Source organism: Xiphophorus hellerii, chromosome 17, assembly GCF_003331165.1.
Source record: "Xiphophorus hellerii strain 12219 chromosome 17, Xiphophorus_hellerii-4.1, whole genome shotgun sequence".
Classification (NCBI taxonomy): Eukaryota; Metazoa; Chordata; class Actinopteri; order Cyprinodontiformes; family Poeciliidae; genus Xiphophorus; species Xiphophorus hellerii.
The window spans coordinates 15,854,671-15,876,135 of NC_045688.1; the positions used below are offsets into that span (position 1 = coordinate 15,854,671).

Sequence of the window (21,465 nt, forward strand, 5' to 3'; positions counted from 1 at the left end):
TGGTGGTGGTATTTGTCATGATTATCAAGTTGAAGGTGATGTTTTTATGGTGTAACAGTAAATCAGACAAAACCTGTCCTGGTTCAGGCAATGTTATTTCTATGTACTAAATGCCATGGCAACCAGAGGGAATTTTTAGAGATATTTTACTTTATTTAAACTCAAATGTTTGCATATCTTTCGTCAAATTGCTTTTTAAAACAATTTGGAATTCCTCAACACATTTTCAACCACAACACACCTGTTTTGGTAAAACCAAACTGTATGATACTTGGACACTCTCACGGTGTTTATGCTTGTCTATAATGGTTTAAACAGATAAACGTGGCGCCTTCAACACTCCGGACTTCTGGGCCCAAGCAGCGTTTGAGGCCTTAAAATACACACTCATCCATTAGCTTTCACGAGGCACCAAGAGGTGGAGTCCCAAACTTGGCGCTGTGCTGGACCGCGGCCTCGCACTGAAAGACCCCACGAGCAGAATGACCATGAGTCAAAGTTGCCCGTGTGTTTTCATGTTGGGCATTAGCACAGGCTCTAGAAGCAGGAAGCTGTTTGGAGTGAGATTAGAGGTATATTTAAACTGCAGAGTTCCCCCGCAGTATATTTTTGTTTTAGTGTTTCTAAAACAACGGCATACTGTAGGAGGAACCAGGAAATGACTCAGATGAAAAGATACAGAAGTCTGGTGTGAGTTCCAGGAAGACTTAGAAGTGTTAGGGACAGAAACTAAGTTGAGAACTAGAAGCAGCAATGAAAAACGGGTTTTGTTTTTGCACAGTTGCTAAGCAGATAGTCACTCGTGCTATCTGCAAGGAGAGAAAAGATAGGAAAAGATAAATGCTGAAGGAACCTGCTGTTCATTTCTGTAGAAGCGTCTAAATGGAACTTCCCCCTGCTCCCGGTAACAACTTAGAAAGGCCATATTGCATTATTGCACCATGGCAAGGTAATTCATGCAAAGAGGAAAGAGTACCAACCAATTATTGAGCCCTTATACTACTTGAGTGCATACTTTTTCATTAACTCTACCTTTTTGCTTTACAAATGACCATATTTAAGGACATAAGGATATTAGATTAGAATGGGCTTAATAAAGATGTTTGCTGCACTTTTCATATCTATTAGTAAAGATATTTAATAAATCCATATAGCATATTCTCTTCGCAATCACAATATTCTGCTAAACTTTGTGAAGCGTTTTCATATAAAGGCCCAAGAAAGAAAGAAAAAAAACATCACATTTGACCAGTAGCGTGAATGAATACTTTGGCAAGGCACTACACCAAACCACGGGCGTTGCACCCACTAGGCACATGTGTTTTAATACCCACACTTTTCCCGGTATTCAACTCACCCACACACGCGTTTCCCCTCGGTTTGAAACAAACGCCTCATTGATTCTGCTCCGTTTCTCCGCCGGACCAGCTTGGCACAGAGGGAGTATTCCCAGACAGGTTCTGGAGAGCGCGCCCAGCAGAAAGAGTGGTGCCCATTCATCTTAAGAGTTTTAATGTGAAGCCTGAGTTGTTTTTGTGGACAAGCCAGCATGAGTAAGATTTTAGATTATTTCCAAAAGACATTTCATTGGCTGGTGAGTGCTTTCAGATTGACGGTTTTGTGACCATGTGACAGGAAGTTTGGACAACCCTGAATTACAGTCAATTCGATCGGATATTTTCTATATTTATGTAATAAAAGTCCTTTAGTTTATGCCTACTGCTTAGGATAGGAACTTAATTTAGGCTTGAGTTTCGGAAAGAGCTCAGGCAAGCAATGGAATAAACGGAGGCAAGAGAGAACATTTTCTTTGGATGGAGTCGAGAGTGGGGAGAGCAGAGACGAAGAGAAGGTAAAATGGCAGACAGGAACAACAACTTGAGGAAAAGAGTCAACCTAGTCCAAAATTCAGTGAAAAACAAATAATCCAAAATATACTGTGAGCTTTCAGTCTCGGTGGCAGCAGAAACTCCTGTGAACGCGCCACAGAAGAACCAATCCATCCTAGTCCAGCTGAGCAGCAGCATCATCCAGTTTGTTTTCACCAAGGATCTGAAAAGTAACTCTGTATTATTTAACACTAATACATCTAGTCAGAGGTTCATTTTCTCTTTTGTTTTTCTATTCAGGAGCAGTAAAAATGGTTTAATCGGTTAATTATTGCTCAGCCGTGTCTTGCAACACCATCTTTCTTGGAGTTCGAAGCCGTGCGGTATGCGACAGCTGGTCTTCCAATAACGTTTGTGCTTAAGTAAGAAGACCCTTAAATGTTACTATGAAAAATCTGATTTTAAAATAGCAACAATTTGGGGCGTGCTGTGGTGGCGTAGGGGATAGCACGACCCACGTTTGGAGACCTTGAGTCCTCGACGCGGCCGTCGCAGATTTGATTCCCGGACCCAGCGACATTTGCCGCATGTCTTCCCCCTTCCTGTCAGCCTACTCTCATATAAGGGACGCTAGAGCCCACAAAAGACCCCCTGGAGGGGTAAAAAAAATAGCAATGATTTGAGGTTTCACTTCTACAAATTTTGTCAATGCAAGCGGATGAGGAGAAGGGTTTATGATCTGGATAAAGTTCCCAATGAGCCATTTAAGCACTACAGTGAGAATTGGGGGGGGGGAAGGTACAATCCATAAAATTCATATCACAATATATATTGTGATGGGTGATGGTAACAATATACATTACAATATGATTTTTGTAAAACTTAATAAATAAATAATTCACATTCTAATTGAGTGGAATGTATTTGTTTGTGTTAAAAGTTAACACTCATTTCGTGGATGTTTCTTTTAACTTTTGTTTTATGCTGCTACCCATCATTACCAGGTTTCCCTTAAAAAAATCGGATTTTAAGGGAAACCTGTCAATGATAGGCAGAGGCATAATCTTAATGGTGACTACCTGGTTAAATCCAAGTTACATAAATAAATGAACTATCTTTATATGGAAACACAATAATTTTAATGTAATGGATGTCGTGGTCTTAAGAAACAGGGTCATTTAAACCACGCAAGTTCTTTTGTCTGTGCGCGGGCCATTGGAGTTGCACTGTGCCCATTTCGAGGATTTAAAAATCAGAAGTTTAATCTGCACACCCACATTGGTACTGGTACCAAATTGGAGAATTGGTACTAAATCCAGTACCAATGCTCCAACCTCCCACTCATCAGCAAATTTATAAAAAAAGCTGTGTTTAAACAATTAAATGGCTTCTTAATTATAACCAACAATATATTCAATATCTATATGCTCCCAGTAGCTCAGGTTATAACAAAAAATAATATTAGCTACCATAACTATGCAGATGATACACAGCTCTACATTACGATGTCACCAGGTGACTCAGAGCCCATCCAATCACTGAATAAACACTTAGAACAGATAAATGTGTGGATGTGCTAAAACTTTCTCCAGCTGAACAGAAACAAAACTGAAGTTATCTTTGGACCTAAAGAGGAACGATCTAGAGTTATACATCTAGAGTCAATGCACAGCTTCAGTTATTACAATTAAAAACTAGCTATCAGGCCCAAAACCTGGGAGTAGTGATGGACTCTGACCTGAACATTCAGAGCCATATAAAGACAGTTACAAACTCGGCCTTCTATCACCTGAAGAACATTTCCAGGATTAGAGCATTTATGTCTCAGGAAGATCTAGAGAAACTCATCCATGCGTTTATCTTTAGTAGCATTGATTACTGCAACAGTGTCTTCACAGGTCTAACTAACAAATCAAACAGCTGCAGCTGATCCAGAACGCTGCTGCTCAGGTTCTGACTAAAACCAAGACAATAGAGCACAAAACACCACTTCTAAAGTCCCTACACTGGCTCCCTGTAGCTCAAAGAATAGACTTTAAAATACTGTTGTTAGTTTATAAATCACTGAACGACTTAGCACCACAATACATTAAAGATCTGCTGTTGTATCAACCTTCCAGACCTCTCAGGTCTTCTGGTTCTAGTTCTGCTCTGCATCTCCAAACATGGAGAAGCAGCATTCTGCTTCTATGCACCACAAATCTGGAACAAACTTCCAGAAAACTGCAAAAACAGCTGAAACACTGACTTCCTTTAAATCTAGACTAAAAACTCAGCTGTTTAGAGTTGCTTTTGAAAGCTAATCATAAAACATTAATCAATAATCTGATGTGCAAAATGTAATGTTGTTGACTGTGTGTTCTATAACTTTGTAATTGTGTGTTTTTATAAAGTAAAGTACTTTGAAATGCCTTGTTGCTGAAAGGTGCTATACAAATAAAATTTTATTTGATTGGATAACTTCAAAATGCTGCAATTCTCCTTTAATTCACTTTATTAATGAAAGAAGTCAGGCTACAAAAGCAGAAGGTATTGTCTGTCTAGTAGTACTCTCTGCTCTTGTGCCCGTTTTTACAAAGGTTATTCTCTAAAGCGTAGAACTCCACCTACTGGCAAAATAGGAACACTACATGTGGCTCAAAATGCAACAGGCTCTCAGTGAAAAGCAGTGACGACGCATATAAATAGTCCGGCTTTACAGCTATAAATGCTCACGCTCTCAATTGCCCTCACGTACTGATGGTGGTAGTTAGGATGGAATTTGCTGAAACCACGTCGAAGGAATATTCAGTTTTTGGTAGCATTCTGGGCATGAGGCAGAAAAATAAAAATGTATTCTTAAACGGGGTTTTGGAAACTTACAAAAGGTCTTCTCCCATCAACTTCCGGGAGAAGTTAATGGTGTATTTAAAGATGCAACAACTCTTGTGTCTGTGGCTTTAGCCAGAATATTATCTGATTTACGGTACAAAAATAAAAGAAAAAAAGTAGATTTTTTTTGAGAACATATAAGAAGCCTCAGAGCTCATTCAGACACAGTCAGCAGGAAGAGAAAGGAGAGCAAAAGAGAAAAAATAAAATTGCTGATTCATTCACAGATCTGGAATTGTGGGTTGGCTTCTGTCAAAATACCAGTAGTAAACTTTTTTTTTTTTTTTAACACCACACTCAGAATTTTAAGGTTGTATAATCTATGTGCAAATTGTGGCACCAACTCCTCCACATTCAATCTCGTCCCTATCAAGTTAATCCTATGCACGCACAACAGGGGGTGCCATTGAGACAACCGAATGCACGGTTGGACCTCCGTGTGGCTATTTCCTGAAATAAATCCATCAAAACGTCTCAAATCTGCACTTATATCTATATTTAAAAACAGTTTGGTCTTCATCATTTTTTGCCAAAGTAATTAAAAGCCTCTGAGGAAGGTCTAGAAAGTCACTTGTGGTTCAAAACTGAATGAATTGGAATTCTTTTTATTTTCATTGTGCGCAACAAAGCAGCACAAAAATTTAAAAATGGCGACTCTCAAAGACAATTCAAACAACTGAATAAAATAATAAATAAGTATATCTCAATAAACATAAATATAACAAATAGAGTAGATTCACAGAACAACTTGGATGATCAATTGAATATATAAAGATTAAGTTTTAGATGGATTAGCTGTGCTCAGGGCAACAGCAGCTCTTGGGTAAAAACTGTTTTTTAGTCTGTTTGGCCTTGACTTTATTGCCCTCAGAGGCAGGAGTTTGAAGAGGTGGTGGCCGGGATGTGAGGTGTCCTTGGTGATACTGAGGGCTCTCTGGACGCATTGAGTCCTGTAGATCTCCTCCAGAGATGGAAGAAGGCAGCCATTTAACCTCTGGATGGTGTTTGTGACCCTTTGGAGTTGCTTTCTCTCTGCCGCAATGTAACTGGAGAACCAAAGCGGGATGCCATGGCTCCCCACCGACTCCACAGACCAGTGATGGGACACCAAGAACCCAGTTCTCAGGTTGTTCTTCCTGAGAGTCCTCGGGAACTACAGTCTCTTTTGTGCCTTCTTCAGGACTGAGTTAGTGTTCCAGGTCAGGTCTTCACTGGTGCCCAGGAATTTGAAATTTGGCACCATCGCCACCCTCTCCCCATTTATAGCGATGGGTTGAATGTCTGGTTTACACCTCCTGGAGTCAACAATCAGTTCGTGGAGGTGTTCAAACGGAGGTTGTTGGTGATGCGCCAGACAGTCGTTCCACCTCCATTCTGTATGCACCACCGTGGTATCATCAGCAAACTCTATGATGGTATTGTTTGAGTGGGTGAGGCTACAGTCATGGTTATAGAGTGTGTAAAGTACAGGGCTTAGCACACAGCCTTGTGGAGAGCCAGTGCTGGCACTTAGTACTGAGGACAGGTGGGATCCTACTCTCATCCTCTGGGAGTGGTCTGTCAGGAAGTCCATGATCCAGCAGCAGATGTTGTGGGGGAGACCCAGGTCCCCCAGTTTGCTCACCAGTCGGCTTGGACTGCTATGGTCTAAAGCAGACTTGACTCAAAGATGGTGACATGAACACAAAATTAACCTATTGCATCAGAAATATGCAGAGATAACCATGAGAAGCAACTTTAAATGAGTTGTTTTGTGTTTGATTCACACAAACACAAAGACCCCAGCATAAATGTTTGGAGCTCGCTATCAAGCTAATTTTCTATTAGCAGCTTTATAACTCTTTTACATTACATTACCAAGACACGTCAAAACAAAACTTTATCTTGGCTTTTTTCTATTCTAACTCTTTTTTTTCCTCCCTCCCTGAAGGATAAGTCCTTTTTTGAGACATTGTTTTGCTTACTTAACTTCTGACCGGAGCTTTGGACGTTTGGATGCTCTCTGCTCATTGCACGGCAGCTCATGATACCGGTGAAGTGTGCGGTACCTACTGCGGCCACCAGGGGCCCCCCAAGAGCAATTTCTAATTTTTCTTTTTATCCATTAAATCAGTGGTCCCCAACCTTTTTATTACCGAGGACCGGTAAAGACTTGGCAATTTTGCTGCGTCCCGGGGGGGACGGGGTGAGGGGGCCGTCAGATAATGCTTCTTCATGTTGGTGTTCCCGCTAAAGCCTTTTGTTTTGTTTTTTTTTGCCCCGATTTTGCCTTTAAGACAATCTTACAACGTCCTGCAGTGTGTGGTGTGTTACGTGGTAGTGTGTTGAATAAGCCCGATCTAAAATCTGGCATATTCAACATCGTCTTGGCCCGATTATCTCAGCCTGTGGGGATTTTACTGACTGGGAGCGAGAACGCAGCCTGTTGATTGTGACAGGTAGCCAATCAGAAAGCGCGGTGACGTAAGAACAGAGGGGAATCCCAAACAGTTGACAGTTGAGTCCGGTCGACATCAGAGGTGATGTATGGAAATGTTTATTACTATATGTAAAGGTCATTTTTATACATGTTTATTATATGTGGTTCTGTTTATTCAGTTAAAAATGTTAACTATGAAAAAACATAACTCGCCTTCAAATCATAGAGCAGCAAACAGAGTGGCTGCTCCCGCCATCTTTTATCAAACGCCTTTTCTTTTTGTTACGTCTTTTATCGCTTAAAATGAGCCACAAACTATCACTGCTGCTTCTACATCGTCATTCCGTGTTTGATTATTCTAAATTCATGTATGGTATGTTGGGGTTTTACTGGGTTTTCTTCTGGGATGTTCGTGAGTGGAGTCGGTTCTGTGGTGTGTTGCTCCTGCCGTGTGGCTGGACACACACGAACCGACCGAACCTGTTGGACTTTTATCGGCTCTGTCGTCACAGAGGTTTGGAAAATCGGCCGACAATCTTTAAATCGTGTCCTGTGAACCAGAATTAAAACTCATAAGCTCTACTCATCTCGTCGCGACCACCGCCCTAACGCGCTGACTCTGGTCGCTATGGTAACGTTTATATATCCCTTCAAAATAAGATACATACGCGCCACAAAAACGAACATTTTACTTTCGTGAAAATTTTAACTCACGATAACGACTAATGGGAGCTCTGAGCTTGTTTCTCTGTAACCAGGCGGTCCATCTGGGAGAGATGAGAGACAATGACACCAGAAGTGTTGCATATGCACTGGGTGCTTGTTCTCATTGTCTCATTAACATCCGGTCACCATATCATGCAGAGCTTGGAATGTGGGAATCACCTGCCGGGATAAATCCATTCTCCTGTCTCTTCTCTGGGCCTTTTCCCTTCACAGAAACTTTCCATAGACATCTGATCTGTTTCTGACTCATTTTGCTGTTTGTGGCTCAATGTTGGCGGGCAAGACCGAGAGAATCCGATTAAAGGACTTTCAAAATAAACGATCCTCCAGAATCAAATAATACATAAAACAGAAATATTTAATTATTTCTTGCGCGGCCCGGTACCAATTGGTCTGCGGACCGGGTTGGGGACCACTGAATTAAATAATTATTTCTACATACATTCTAAAATATATGTTATTGTAAAAACAAATCACTTCATAGTGAAATTGTGTGTTTTTGATATTATGACATAGAAATCACTACTTTAAAAAAAAGAAAAAAGAATCAGCTCCACTGAGGGGGCCCCTTAGTTGCCCTGAGTGGCTGCTTAGTTTGCTTCTGCTTTGGGACGGCCCTGACATCAACACAGCCACATCTCCAACCGCACAAACCTAACCCACACTGATATACCACATGAACGCGATGGGCATGGCACAGGAACCGCAGATCTGATCCACGCAAGGCCCAACTGTCGCGCACAGTACGACACACAACAACTTAGCTTTCTTTATGCTTATTAATGGAAGAGTGTGATGCACAACACAGATGGCAACTTCAATATAATGTAGTATATTTGAAAACGGTGCTGCACTTCTCACACTTTGTTTCACTTTACTGTTTCAGATATTTCAGCTATTAAGAGGATATAGAAAAAGAGGAACCTCTATTTCTGTTTCCATTTTTGCAAACTCCCAAGTGGAAAGTTTGGTCTTTTGGCAATCCCTTTAACATTTTATCACATAGCTACTTTTTAAAAAGCTGTTAGATGAGTTTGACGTTCTAGAAACATGTAGAAATTGCCCAGCAAGATTTCAAATAAACCACACTACATCCTGTTTCTGAAGAGCAAATCATTTCCTGTGTTCTCCTTCCTCCTTCCAGTTTACAGACGGCGCTTTGCAGAGAACTGAAGATGTTGCTGTGGGTCGTTCTTGTTCTGGATTTGGGGGTTTCTGCCGTGACGCTGCCAGAAATCACGGATGAGAACTTCATCGCCGAGTGTGTGGAGGAGCACAACAAAGCCCGCTCAGCTGTCAGCCCACCTGCAAACGACATGCTGTACATGGTGGGTCCTGCACATCACACTGTTCTCCTTTCTTGGCAGTGACACACAGACTGGTGGCTTTACAGGATGTCGTTGATTAAACTGAAATTTGGTTGTAATCAAATGGAAAAAAGTGAGAAAACATTGTAGTTTGTTAAGATCCAACAAGTGGGTGAAAAGTATTCTTATCAACACAGAGTCAGCTGTAAGTGAATTCACATTGCCTAAATCAGTGGTTCTTAACCTGGGTTCGATGAGTCGGTCTCAGGGGTTCGGCGGAGCCTCTGCCGCGGAGGTAAAGACACACTTGTGTAAAGTCGTGATGACACGCCCCGCTTGGCCATCACTTGCTGCAGAGGATCATGTTACATTGCTCAGCCAATCAGTGCTGCGGGGAATTTAGTGCGCGCAGTATCAGCAGCTGTCGTAGTTGTATGTCGCGTGGTTTCTTTCTTAATATTTTAATCCATACTAAATATGTCGAGCAAAAAAAGAAGAAAATGAACAGACTTTGCTCTGAAGATGCACTTGCCAAGGTGAAGCCACGCCTCTCTGAACTGGTCTCCCAAAAACAAACAGCAGAAGTCACACTGATTTGCAGGTATGTCATTTGTGCAATACTTTATTCTGGCCCCAAAAAAGTATTTTGTGGATTCAAAATGACAAAAAACAAATTAAATTTTAAAAAATTAAGAAATGTTTTTTTTATTCTGTGAAAAAATCCAAATTTATTTTTAATTAGTAATATAGTAAAAACATATTTTTGGGGGCTGAAATTCTTTTATGGGGCCAAAATATTTTTGGGGGGGCCAGAATAAAGTAATACTGTAACTTACTATGAGTTCATGGTTTTGTTCTTTGACGTTCATGCATTGCTCATTTTGTGCACCAGCAAAAAAAACATACATACAGTATGTTTTAAATTTGGAAAAAAAAATTATTTTATTTATCACTAAAGAAGGGATCGGTGAATGCGCATATGAAACTGATGGGTTCGGTACCTCATTAAAAGGTTAAAAGGTTAAGAACCACTGGCCTAAGGTGTTGGAAATGTAAGAAAGAAGTGGGCACATATTTGCATTGTTTCTGGGAATGCTCTCTGGTTTCACCATTTTGGATTAAAATCTTGGAGGCTCTGAGTGCATGGCTTGGCTCAGAGATCTCTCAGACTCCAGAACTGTGTTTACTGGGAGACCGATCTCAAATGCCAAACACCCCAAAAGGAGCTTTTGCAGTTGTGATGGTCGGTCTGGTGACAGCCTGCAGGATCATCTTAAGACATTGGAAGACCACAAAGTGTCCCGAGCTAAATGAGTGGATTAAATCAATGACGGATACAGCTTCTTATGAAGTCATGCTCAACAACATGGATGGGAACAGGGACATGGAATGGGATAGCTTTTGGGACTCATTGAAAAGAACTATGGCTTCGAGTAATGTATCTGGATGAAGTATGATTTTCCCAGACAATTACCTTTCTCTCAACTACTGAATGTTTTTGAATTGACGCTGTAATATACATATAATATATGACTGTACCCTGGGTATTGGGGGGCGGGGGGTGGTGCACCAGCCTTTTTTGTTTTGTTTTGTATTTGTGTTTTATGTGAGATAATTTTCAGAAAATCAATAAAAAATTTGAATTACAAAAAAAAAGAAAAAAAAAAAAAAAAAAAAAAGAACCACTGGCCTAAATCAATGAAACCACCAGTTTGGTTTCTAAGCATCACCTAGAATCAGTTCTGTTCACCATCATTTTTATAACTTCCTGTGTGACGCTTAAAAGTAACCGAAGTAAAAATAACGTGTTGTTGCACTTTGTTTGCATGTGTGCATGATGTCATAAAGTCGTGGGATGAGGCGTTGGCCATTACTGCCAGAGCGTGGGCAAAACATTGTCATTTTATGCACAACGTCCACCTCAGGGAGGTCGGCCGCATGCACCCCACGTTTACCTCTGTGGGAGAGAACATCTGGACGGGCTACCCGCCGAATACGTTCAGCGTAAAGAAAGCCATTCAAAAGTGGGTGGATGAAGTCAAGCATTACAGCTACAAGGAAAACAGATGCACAGATGTCTGTGGCCACTACACACAGGTATGTGCACAGAGATCTCTCTTCTACAGATGAAACTGTGCTCTGTATGAAAATCACATACCCTTATTTACTTAGTGTCGGACATTAACACTGAACTTTTGCTGTTTAAGATCAGTTGGGATTATAGAAATAATTTCTATTTGTTAAACAGAACAGTGAGAATTGTACACACATAAAGTTTACATTTATTAGGATTAATATGCCTTGAGGTTATGTGTTTTATACTATATATGTAAATATGTAGTGTCCTTCTTCCTTTCTCAGGTTGTGTGGGCACAAAGCTACAAGGTTGGCTGCGCTGTAGTGCACTGTCCACACGGTGTCAAAAACTTTGATCGTCCGGGTGCCATTTTTGTATGCAACTACGCCCCAGGGTAACTTGATCTCTTTCCCTATAGACTTTACATTTGATACATTACAACATGTGGTATAAACCAGAAGTGGTTTGCTGAAGCAGGAAATGGTTTACCATCAGATGAATCAGCAGCAACCACATTTACTCTATCAGTACAAACAACCAAGCAATATCTTAAAACCTGTAAATACACTAAAGACAGATGGTAAATACAGGGAAGGTTTGACTCAAAAGGTTTTGAACCAACTGACGCTTCCTTTTGCAGTGGAAATTTCATCGGACAGCATCCTTATGCAACTACTGGGGATCCATGCTCTGGATGCAAAGGCGAATGCAACAACAAAATGTGTAGTAAGTATGACATTTCTATGTTTAAAAGTCACGGATATAGCAATGCAAATATTGGACTAAATTTACCAGAACCACATTTCCGAACCAGGAAAACTTTGCTAAAGCATTTTGTGTTTCGCTGCAGGTAATCTACAACGAGATTCCAGAAAAAGTATGTGACTAGGCAGAAAATCCAGAATCCTATGAAAGTTAAAGTGACCAGTTGTACTCTGCTGTAAATCTAAAAATGGATGCTTTGGTCTCCTAGGTTACAACTGGGCTCCAGACTGGGACACTGCTTCACCTACAAGCACTGCTGCACCTACAAGCACTGCTGCACCTACAAGCAACACTTTTCTGGATATCCTGATCGTGCGGCCCATCGCCCTCATCTTGACATGCATTGCTGCATACGCAGTCCATTACTTCTACCCCAATCTCTTCTTCTACGAGTAGAGTTTTTGGTCTGAAGAGAGACCAGGACAAATGGGCAAAACAAAAAAAACAATGTAATTCTGAATACCAAAGGGTATCCCACTGGTTAAGAGTTTGCCCTAGACCAGTGGTCAAGGGCCAAAGTCCTGCAACTTTTTTCCTTAAGTTTTGTTTTTGGCTCAGGCAGTCTTTGAGAGTGGTTAAACAGGAGAGTAGATAATGAAAGTGGGGGAAGACATGTGGCAAAGGTCATCAGGCCGGGACTCAAACCTGTGACGTCTGCTACAAGGACTAAGTTCTCTATACGTGGGTTGCACTTTGCCAACAGCAGAAGCACAACCTGCAACTTTTAGATGTGTCCCTTGTCCTGCACACTTGAGTTAAATGGTAAACATGCTTCACTATCAGTTGAAACTGTTTCACTAGATAATGTTGGAACTCATTAGCTCCAACATTAGCTAATGAGCTGATGTTGGAGCCAGATGTGCTGAAGTAGAGACGCATCCAAAAGTTGCAGGACACCGACTCTCGACGACTATCCTAGACCTTGGTAACTGTCAGCTTCTGGTGAAAATAATAGTGTAATGTAACATGGATGACAAAAGAACAATTTATCAGTATTCATATCATAAAAGAAACTTTAATTTTATATTTTTGAGTGACCCGACATCCTCAGTGACACAGTATAAGCAAAAACAAGAAATTACATCTGTCCAAAACTGTCGAAACAGACAGGAAATGAAGACATCTTACAGAGATAAGAGAAACTAATTACAGGTCATGCAAGTCATGTAAGTTACCAGGTTATCTGGAAGTTAATGATGTATTTAAAGATGCAACAACTCTTGTTTTAGAGGCTTTTTGCCAGAATATTATCTGATTTACACACACCCCCACACACATACATATATATATATATAAATAAAAGTAGAGATTGAAAGAACAAGTGCCATTTTTTGAGAACGGATGTCATTCAGCCAGACGAGGAGTGTTTTATTCTCAGCAGAAAGAGAAAAGCAAAAGGATCTTAGAAAGAAAAGAAAAAAAATGTAAAGTGCTGAAGGGTTTCCCCCAGTGTATCATAAGCCTGGTGGCCCACCATGCTTTACTAGCCCCCACGCCAGGCTATGCGTAGCGTGTTTTTGTTTTTAGAAGAAAAGAAAAAAAAAAGCAGATTTTTTTTTTCTTTATAAAAAAAGCCAGATTGCAAGCGTCTCTGTTGCTCTGAGCATTTCACTGGCGGAGCAGATTTATTCCTAAAAGATAAGTTTATATAATTAATGCATTTGAAGCCAGGAAAGCGGAATTGGCGCCCCTTCACGTTGCCTCTGCTTGTTGAGTCTGCGCGATCTCTGAAGTTTACCTAAGCGCATCCAGGTTCACTCAAACTGGACACAGGCTGACCAGGTTGATATTTACTCCCTGTGAGGAATTATGTTTCTTTGGCGAACTCCACATCAAGATAAGAGTCTAAACCCCGCCACGTTAGCTCTGGTTGTGCAGCTTTATGTGAACCGCAGGAATAACTTGTAGTCGTGCTTTCAGAGGTGCACGTTGAGTGAGTGGTGAGAATGATTTATCTTTGTGAACAAAGAATTATGTGTGGCGTTTACATCTCAACTCGCTGCCCAGCATGTGGCTCTGTCTGGGCTGATAAAGTTTATGTACGTGGTCGCGGCTGGTCGGTGCGTTAGTGGTTAACGAACCAGCGCTAACCTCATCATGCAGGTTCAGTCAGGTGAGGAGCTTTCAAGCTCGCCTCGTAGTCACGCATCATTTTGGTTTTATATTTTATTATTATTTCTATGATTCTTTTCCAGGTTACACAAACATTAGACAATATCAAATGCTTTGTCCAATTAGTCAGCCAAAGTTAATGAGTGCAGCAACGCAGAGATCTGAAAAACTTGCCATAAACTCGAGCAACCAAAACAGTTTCTGTGGCACCTATTAAAAACTCAACAGACAGGAAATAGAAGAGGTACTGAAGTCACATTAGCAGCATTAAATCAAATCTCCCATTTGTCGCGCATCTCTGTGTATAGTGAAGCGGATTTAAGTCATCATGCAGGGCCGGTCCAAGACTGTATGAAGCCTTGAGCAGAATTTGACTTAGGGGCCCTCTTCCTGTTAAAAACATCAGCATCTCAAACAGCTACTGTGTTAGATTTAATTTGGGAGAGGGGGAGTAGTTTAATTGGCTAACCTAAAATCAATTAGTTATAATTGCAGTTTACCGGTTTATATTTGTGAACAAACAGAGCTCAAACTCAAAGATCAAACTCTCAGCATTAGATTGTAGCTGTGGTAACAAAACAAACTGTGAATATTGCTCTTTGAACTTTTACAAAGTAAACTTGCCAGATGCTTAAAATCTTACATTTAAATGTTAAGCAATTTGAAATATTTTAATTTATGTATACTGAAACTATTAAATCAAACTTAGCAGCATTGATCATTCTCAATAAACAAATGTTACATTTTTACATCTGTAGTCTGTGTTAAAATGTTGCCATTTATGGGGCCTTGAAGCGCTGGGGAGCTATGGAGCCGCTGACTTTATTAGGATTAAACAAAAGTGCAAATAATTAATATTCATTTTAATCGTATTTTTTTATTTGTTGTTTTTAAGACCAATTATGCGCTTAAATAGCACTTCACTGGAGATGTCTTCCCGTAACATAATTACCCAGTAACATTTTTACATTTCCCTGTCTACTTAACATCTTTTAATACAAAAACACGGTGGACATCCGGTGGACCCCAGCGGTGCCCTGACCACCGGGCTTAGCAAGTTTTCAGGGGGAAAACTGCTGATTCATTCATAGGTCTGGATTTCTGGGTTGACTTCTGTCAAAATTACTAGTAACAAGCAGATATTTTTATACCACACTCAGAATTTTTAAAGTTGTACTATCTATGTGCAAATTGTGGCACCACACATACACAAACTCCTCCACATTCAAGTAACTCAGGTAAATGTGCATCCATAGATTTCTTCAAGAGACCATGACATCAACCACAAATTCACCGAAGCAACAGAAAAATTGTGTGCATCAGGCCTCACACCAAATGAGCATCATCGTTTGATGGAGGATTATGAAAAACAATGAGGAACATCACACAAAGAAAATTGCTACAAAGGCAAATAACAGAGTGAATGCGTAATTAGCCTAAAATATAAATGTGACAAACTTTTAACTAAAGGACGTCCTAATCATACCATTCAAGGATTTCCCTGTCATTTTCTCAAATTAATAACTTTAAACTTAAGAATGAACAGTGGAATCCATTATTGTAGCCTGTGCGAATCCGACAAAGAATTCATTCCTTTTTTTTTTGTTACACAACTTAATATTTATAAATTTTCATATAACGTTGACAACAATGTAAAAAACAAGGAAGGTATCGACCTATCTCGCCTTTAGATTACAATATGTTTAACTTCCTGTTTGAGTAGGGATGCTTTTGTTTTGAAATGACATTTTCCTGTTCAACGGTTAGCGTAAATTCAGCTCAACGGCAAACGACATACAGAAGTTGTAACGGAGCTTATAAAAAGGTATTTTATTAGCTGCCCCCTTTATAGCGGCTCAAGGTATGTTTATTGACGTAAATAAGTGTATGTTTGAAATATTGTGTGATTTAAACTGTGCTTTTGTTGTTATATTCCAAAACTATGAGTTATTTTAGATTAAACGATATTAGCCGGTACAGTTATTTATTTTTTTTAAGCTAAGCTGGTTTATTGCCGTTAAACCTAATTATTCATCAGGTTTAACTCTCATGGGTTCAAACGGAAATGAGACGGTGGGGGAGTTGAAAATAGGATGAAAATAAAATAAGATAAACTTCCAGTTGAGCCGAGAGCAGAACAGGGTGAGCGCGACGGAAGAAACCAGCAACGGACAAAAGCAACCGCTCAAACACTGCGGCGGTTGACGCTGATAACTGACAGGGGCGCGTGCAGGACAGCCATTGTCGGAGTGCGCGCTCAAAACTCTCACTGCACCTGATCCACACGAACAACAGCCACATTCCCAACACCAACCTAACCTACACATGAACGCGATGCGCATGGCGCAGAAACCACCGATCTGATCCACACACACACATATATGCCCGCATAACTTTTTGTCTTTTTATTAACAAATTATAACGACAGGAAAGCAACGCCTACCTGTGTGACGAGGAGGACGCTGATTCCCAGGCTCATGTGGTTTACTTGAGATTTCCCGGGGAGGATGTGAAGCGACTGCATTTATACTCTGTGACAAACGTTTCGTCTGGATTTAACGGTTTAACTCTCCCAGTGTGGCGTGACCCTGAGGACGAGCGAAGCGACAGACGATGTCACGGTCTGTCAATGGAGAATCGATGGTGTCCCGTCAGCGGCTCAGTTCCAGAAACTACCAAAAAAAATAAAAATAATAATATAAAAAAAAAAAAAAAAGCTCATCAAAGCGTACACATGCAGGATATAAAAAAAAAACTCTGTTGGGGTCAGTGCGACTCCTCTCAGAAGTACGTCAAGGTTAAAAGTCCGGTTATTCCATTTTAGCTAGCTTCACGGCATTGTCACGTTTAGCTCACAGAAAGAGCGAGCACCAAGCCGCCAAGTAAACAAAACAGAACAATAACATTAAGGTTTAAGACGCTCACACATGTGGTGAAAATAAAAAGTACAATACCTACCGTTTTTTTTTTGTCTTTTTTTTTTTTACTCTGAGGAAAATCTCAAGGTACGCACAGTGCGTACTGCCGTACAGCTGCACGCGCCCCTCATTACTGACGTAGAAACTAGGTTAGCTTAAACAGACAAATACGAATCAGCTGGTAGAGAATGCAGGGCAGAAAAAGTGGGGGAAATGATTAATAAACACAGAAAACAAAAGTATCAACAAAGTAAAAGGCCCACCACTAACATACGGGAATATATCAAAATATACAAAGAGAACGTACATGGTAAGACCCAAACAACAGTAATGAACAACAAACACCCCATGGGTCATGACATTAAGGCATAGCAATATTAGCATACGTAAATTTCATAATTTTATTAAAGTAATGAAATATATTTCCCTTGTTAAATTAAATTTAGATAGAAAAAAATGACCTTAATCAAACTTCAATGACAAGTGCTTAACCTGTTGCACTGCACACATGCACAAAACCATTCAGGTAATAAAATAATAACGCATCAGATTTTATTCATAATGTCCTTTGTTGAGACATCGAAGGGCTACAAAGATTGAGAAATTAAACAAGCAGTTAGAGTGGACAAAAATACATAAATGAATAAAAGAGGTTAAAAAGGATAAATAGGATAGGAATAAGGTCTGATTCCTGAGGACCACCACATGTGACTGTCGATTTGATGTCGAGTGACCCATGGAGATGAATTCTGTTTGGTTGTGCGGTAAGATTGGAACCAACAGAGGGCAGTGTCAGTGCTGAAGTGAAGCCTGTTGAGTAAGATGCCATGGTCCACTGTGTCAAACACAGCAGGTAAGTCCAGGAGAATGAGGGTGGAGGGAGAAACCACACTGAGATTTTTCATGCAGGTTATTGAGTTTTTAGATGATATTGTTGGTGGATTTCAACTGCTTTCTCTAGAACTTTAGATACAAAAAGCAAATTTGGAGATGGGCCTGCCCTGTAGTTGAAAAGGACTTCTAGGTCAAGAGTGGGTTTTTGAGGAATGCTCTGATAATGGCTTTCTTTAATTTGGAGGGGACATGACCAAATTGGAAAGACTGGTTTCTAACAGAGATAATTAGGGAGTTAAGGCAGTGATATTGGTTTTTACCAGGTAGGTTGGGAATGGGTTTATGCAAGGCACTCAAATGTTCAGATAATGGGAGCAAAGATTGCACTATAGATTGTAGTGATAGATGATTGACTGACTGCCCCCACTTTTCACACTTTGTTTCACTTTATTGTTTCAGATATTTCAGCTATTAAGAGGATATAGAAAAAGAGGAACCTCTATTTCTGTTTCCATTTTTGCAAATTCCCAAGTGGAAAATTTGGTCTTTTGGCAATCCCTTTAACATTTTATCACATAGCTACTTTTTAAAAAGCTGTTAGATGAGTTTGACGTTCTAGAAACATGTAGAAATTGCCCAGTAAGATTTCAAATAAACTATTCTACATTCTGTTTTTGAAGAGCGAATCATTTCCTGTGTTCGTGAAACTCCTTGCAGTTTACAGACGGCGCTTTGCGGAGAACTGAAGATGTTGCTGTGGGTCGTTCTTGTTCTGGATTTGGGGGTTTCCGCCGTGATGCTGCCGGCAATCACTGATGAGAACTTCATCGCCGAGTGTGTGGAGGAGCACAACAAAGCCCGCTCAGCTGTCAGCCCACCTGCAAACGACATGCTGTACATGGTGGGTCCTGCACATCACACTGTGTTTCACTGCCAAGAAAGGAGAACAGACTGGTGACTTTACAGGATGTCGTTGATTAAACTGAAATTTGGTTGTAATCAAATGGAAAAAAGTGGAAAAACACTGTAGTTTGTGAAGACCACACAAGTGGATGAAAAGTATTCTTATCAACACAGAGTCAGCTGTAAGTGAATTGACATTGCCTAAATCAATGAAACCACCAGTTTGGTTTCTAAGCATCACCTAGAATCAGTTCTGTTCACCATCATTTTTATAACTTCCTGTGTGACGCTTAAAAGTAACCGAAGTAAAAAAAAAATGTGTTGTTTCATTTTGTTTGATGTCATAAAGTCATGGGATGAGGCGTTGGCTATTTCTGCCAGAGCGTGGGCAAAACATTGCAATGATCGACACAACGTCCACCTCAGGGAGGTCGGCAACATGCACCCCACTTTTACCTCTGTGGGAGAGAACATCTGGACGGGCCCGCTGGATAAGTTCAGCGTAAAGAATGCCATTCAAAAGTGGGTGGATGAAGCCAAGCTATACAGCTACAAGGAAGACAGATGCACAGCTGTTTGTGACCACTACAGACAGGTATGTGCACAGAGATCTCTCTTCTACAGATGAAACTGTGCTCTGTATGAAAATCACATACCCTTATTTACTTAGTGTCGGACATTAACACTGAACTTTTGCTGTTTAAGATCATTTGGGATTATAGAAATAATTTCTATTTGCTAAACAGAACAGTGAGAATTGTACACACATAAAGTTTACATTTATTAGGATTAATATGCCTTTTTTATGAAACAATTTATGATGTCATGACTTGTAAGTCTCCTGACCTTTGCTAAGTCTGAAGGGCAAAGGTTGAAACTTGCAATCTGCAAACACCACGTCAAGTGAACTTGAGGGTTCAAAGGCATTTGAATGTTGCTGCCAGGCAGGGATGCCACTATGTATCTGAGGTGTATACGCACACACTCCAGGTGCAAACCACACACTTGAGACAGGTGTGTGTAAGCCAGTCACATAACCTGAGTCATGCCAGTTCCATTAGGAGGAATGGGCCAAAATGCCTGCAAACTATTGGGAGACAGACGGATGGTAAACATTTAACTTTGAAAAAAAGGCAAAAAATGGAAAACCGCACCCTTCTAGAGCTTAGGATAGCGTGGATTATTGCATTCCAAGCTAACCTAAGACAGGAAAAGTTTTGTCATTTTTAATGTCAGACAAAAAACAATAAGGGTATGTGTTTTATACTATATATGTAAATATGTAGTGTCCTTCCTTTCTCAGGTTGTGTGGGCACAAAGCTACAAGGTTGGCTGCGCTGTAGTGCACTGTCCACACAATATCAAAAACTTTGATCGTCCGGGTGCCATTTTTGTATGCAACTACGCCCCAGGGTAACTTGATCTCTTTCACTATAGACTTTACATTTGATACAACACGTTACAATATCATGTGGTATAAACCAGAAGCTTTTTGATGAATCAGCAGCAACCACATTTACTCTATCAGTACAAACAACCAAGCAATGTCTTAAAACCTGTAAATACACTAAAGACAGATGGTAAATAGAGGGAAGGTTTGACTCCAAAGGTTTTTGAACCAGACGCTTCCTTTTGCAGTGGAGATATCGATGGAATTCAGCCTTATGCAACTACTGGGGATCCATGCTCCGGATGCAAAGGCGAATGCAACAACAAAATGTGTCGTAAGTATGACATTTCTATGTTTAAAAGTCATGGATATAGCAATGCAAATATTGGACTAAATTTACCAGAACCACATTTCTGAACCAGGAAAACTTTGCTAAAGCATTTTGTGTTTCGCTGCAGGTAATCTACAACGAGATTCCAGAAAAAGTATGTGACTAGGCAGAAAATCCAGAATCCTATGAAAGTTAAAGTGACCAATTGTACTCTGCTGTAAATCTAAAAACAGATGCTTTGGTCTCCTAGACTACAACTGGGCTCCGCGCTGGGACACTGCTTCACCTAGAAGCAGCGCTGCACCTTGCAACTCTTTTCTGGATATCCTGATCGTGCGGCCCATCACCTTCATCTTAATGTGCAATGCTGCATACGCAGTCCATTACTTCTGGCCCTATCTCTTGTGCTATGAGTAGTTTTTGGTCTAAAGGGAGACCCAGATAGATGGCGTCCCACAATGACCTCCAAATGTACATCTCTATTATCTCAACCACAAAATGTTACCATAACCTTATATCTGTGATTTTTCTGTGGATGATGCTTGTATGGACAAAATCTACCATACAAAAGCACATCCAAGTCTTTATTGAACTAAACCTGAATCCCTTTTAACTAACAGTGTTTCTACATTCAGATGTGACAATCAGTTTTCTTCTTAACATTAAAAGCTGCAAAAGGTACAATGGAGTGAGGAATTTTCTTGGAATACTGATATATGTATGGCAATAAGAATCACAATTTCAAAGGAATATTTCAAACACCTTATTCAATCCATGTAAAAAAACAAAAAAACAAAACAATATAATTTTGAATACCAAAGGGCATCCCACTGGTTAAGAGTTTGCCCTAGACCAGTGGTCAAGGGCCAAAGTCCTGAAACTTTTTTTCTTAAGTTTTGTTTTTGGCTCAGGCAGTCTTTGAGAGTGGTTAGACAGGAGAGTAGGTAATGAAAGTGGGGGAAGACATGTGGCAAAGGTCATCA

The 21,465-nt window shown here is 40.3% G+C and overlaps 1 protein-coding gene across 6 annotated transcripts; it reads left to right on the plus strand.

Moving 5' to 3' along the window:
• The first annotated feature begins 8,726 nt into the window (after nucleotides 1–8,726).
• Nucleotides 8,727–21,163, plus strand: glipr1a (GLI pathogenesis-related 1a). Of its 6 annotated transcripts, none has more exons than XM_032589196.1 (7): nucleotides 12,401–15,967; nucleotides 18,576–18,759; nucleotides 19,111–19,356; nucleotides 20,065–20,174; nucleotides 20,400–20,485; nucleotides 20,610–20,636; nucleotides 20,733–21,163. In XM_032589196.1, exons 2-7 carry the CDS (start codon nucleotides 18,607–18,609, stop codon nucleotides 20,897–20,899), a joined length of 789 nt encoding a protein of 262 aa, XP_032445087.1. In that variant the 5' UTR covers nucleotides 12,401–15,967; nucleotides 18,576–18,606; the 3' UTR covers nucleotides 20,900–21,163. The 6 variants fall into 6 exon arrangements, with proteins under 6 accessions (XP_032445086.1, XP_032445085.1, XP_032445089.1 ...); XM_032589197.1 differs by having other exon boundaries at nucleotides 12,401–15,931; XM_032589195.1 differs by lacking the exons at nucleotides 12,401–15,967; nucleotides 18,576–18,759; nucleotides 19,111–19,356; nucleotides 20,065–20,174; nucleotides 20,400–20,485 and adding exons at nucleotides 8,727–9,173; nucleotides 11,001–11,249; nucleotides 11,514–11,623; nucleotides 11,870–11,955.
• Nucleotides 21,164–21,465: the final 302 nt, after the last annotated feature.

Bases quoted from the DNA above. Each gene is read 5' to 3' on its own strand.
- glipr1a (XM_032589193.1), top strand. From the start codon at position 9,021: ATGTTGCTGTGGGTCGTTCTTGTTCTGGATTTGGGGGTTTCTGCCGTG. The intron at 11,956-12,079 runs GTAAGTATGACA...GTTTCGCTGCAG, and splicing joins ATGCAACAACAAAATGTGTA to GTAATCTACAACGAGATTCC. The intron at 12,107-12,202 runs GTATGTGACTAG...TTGGTCTCCTAG, and splicing joins ACAACGAGATTCCAGAAAAA to GTTACAACTGGGCTCCAGAC.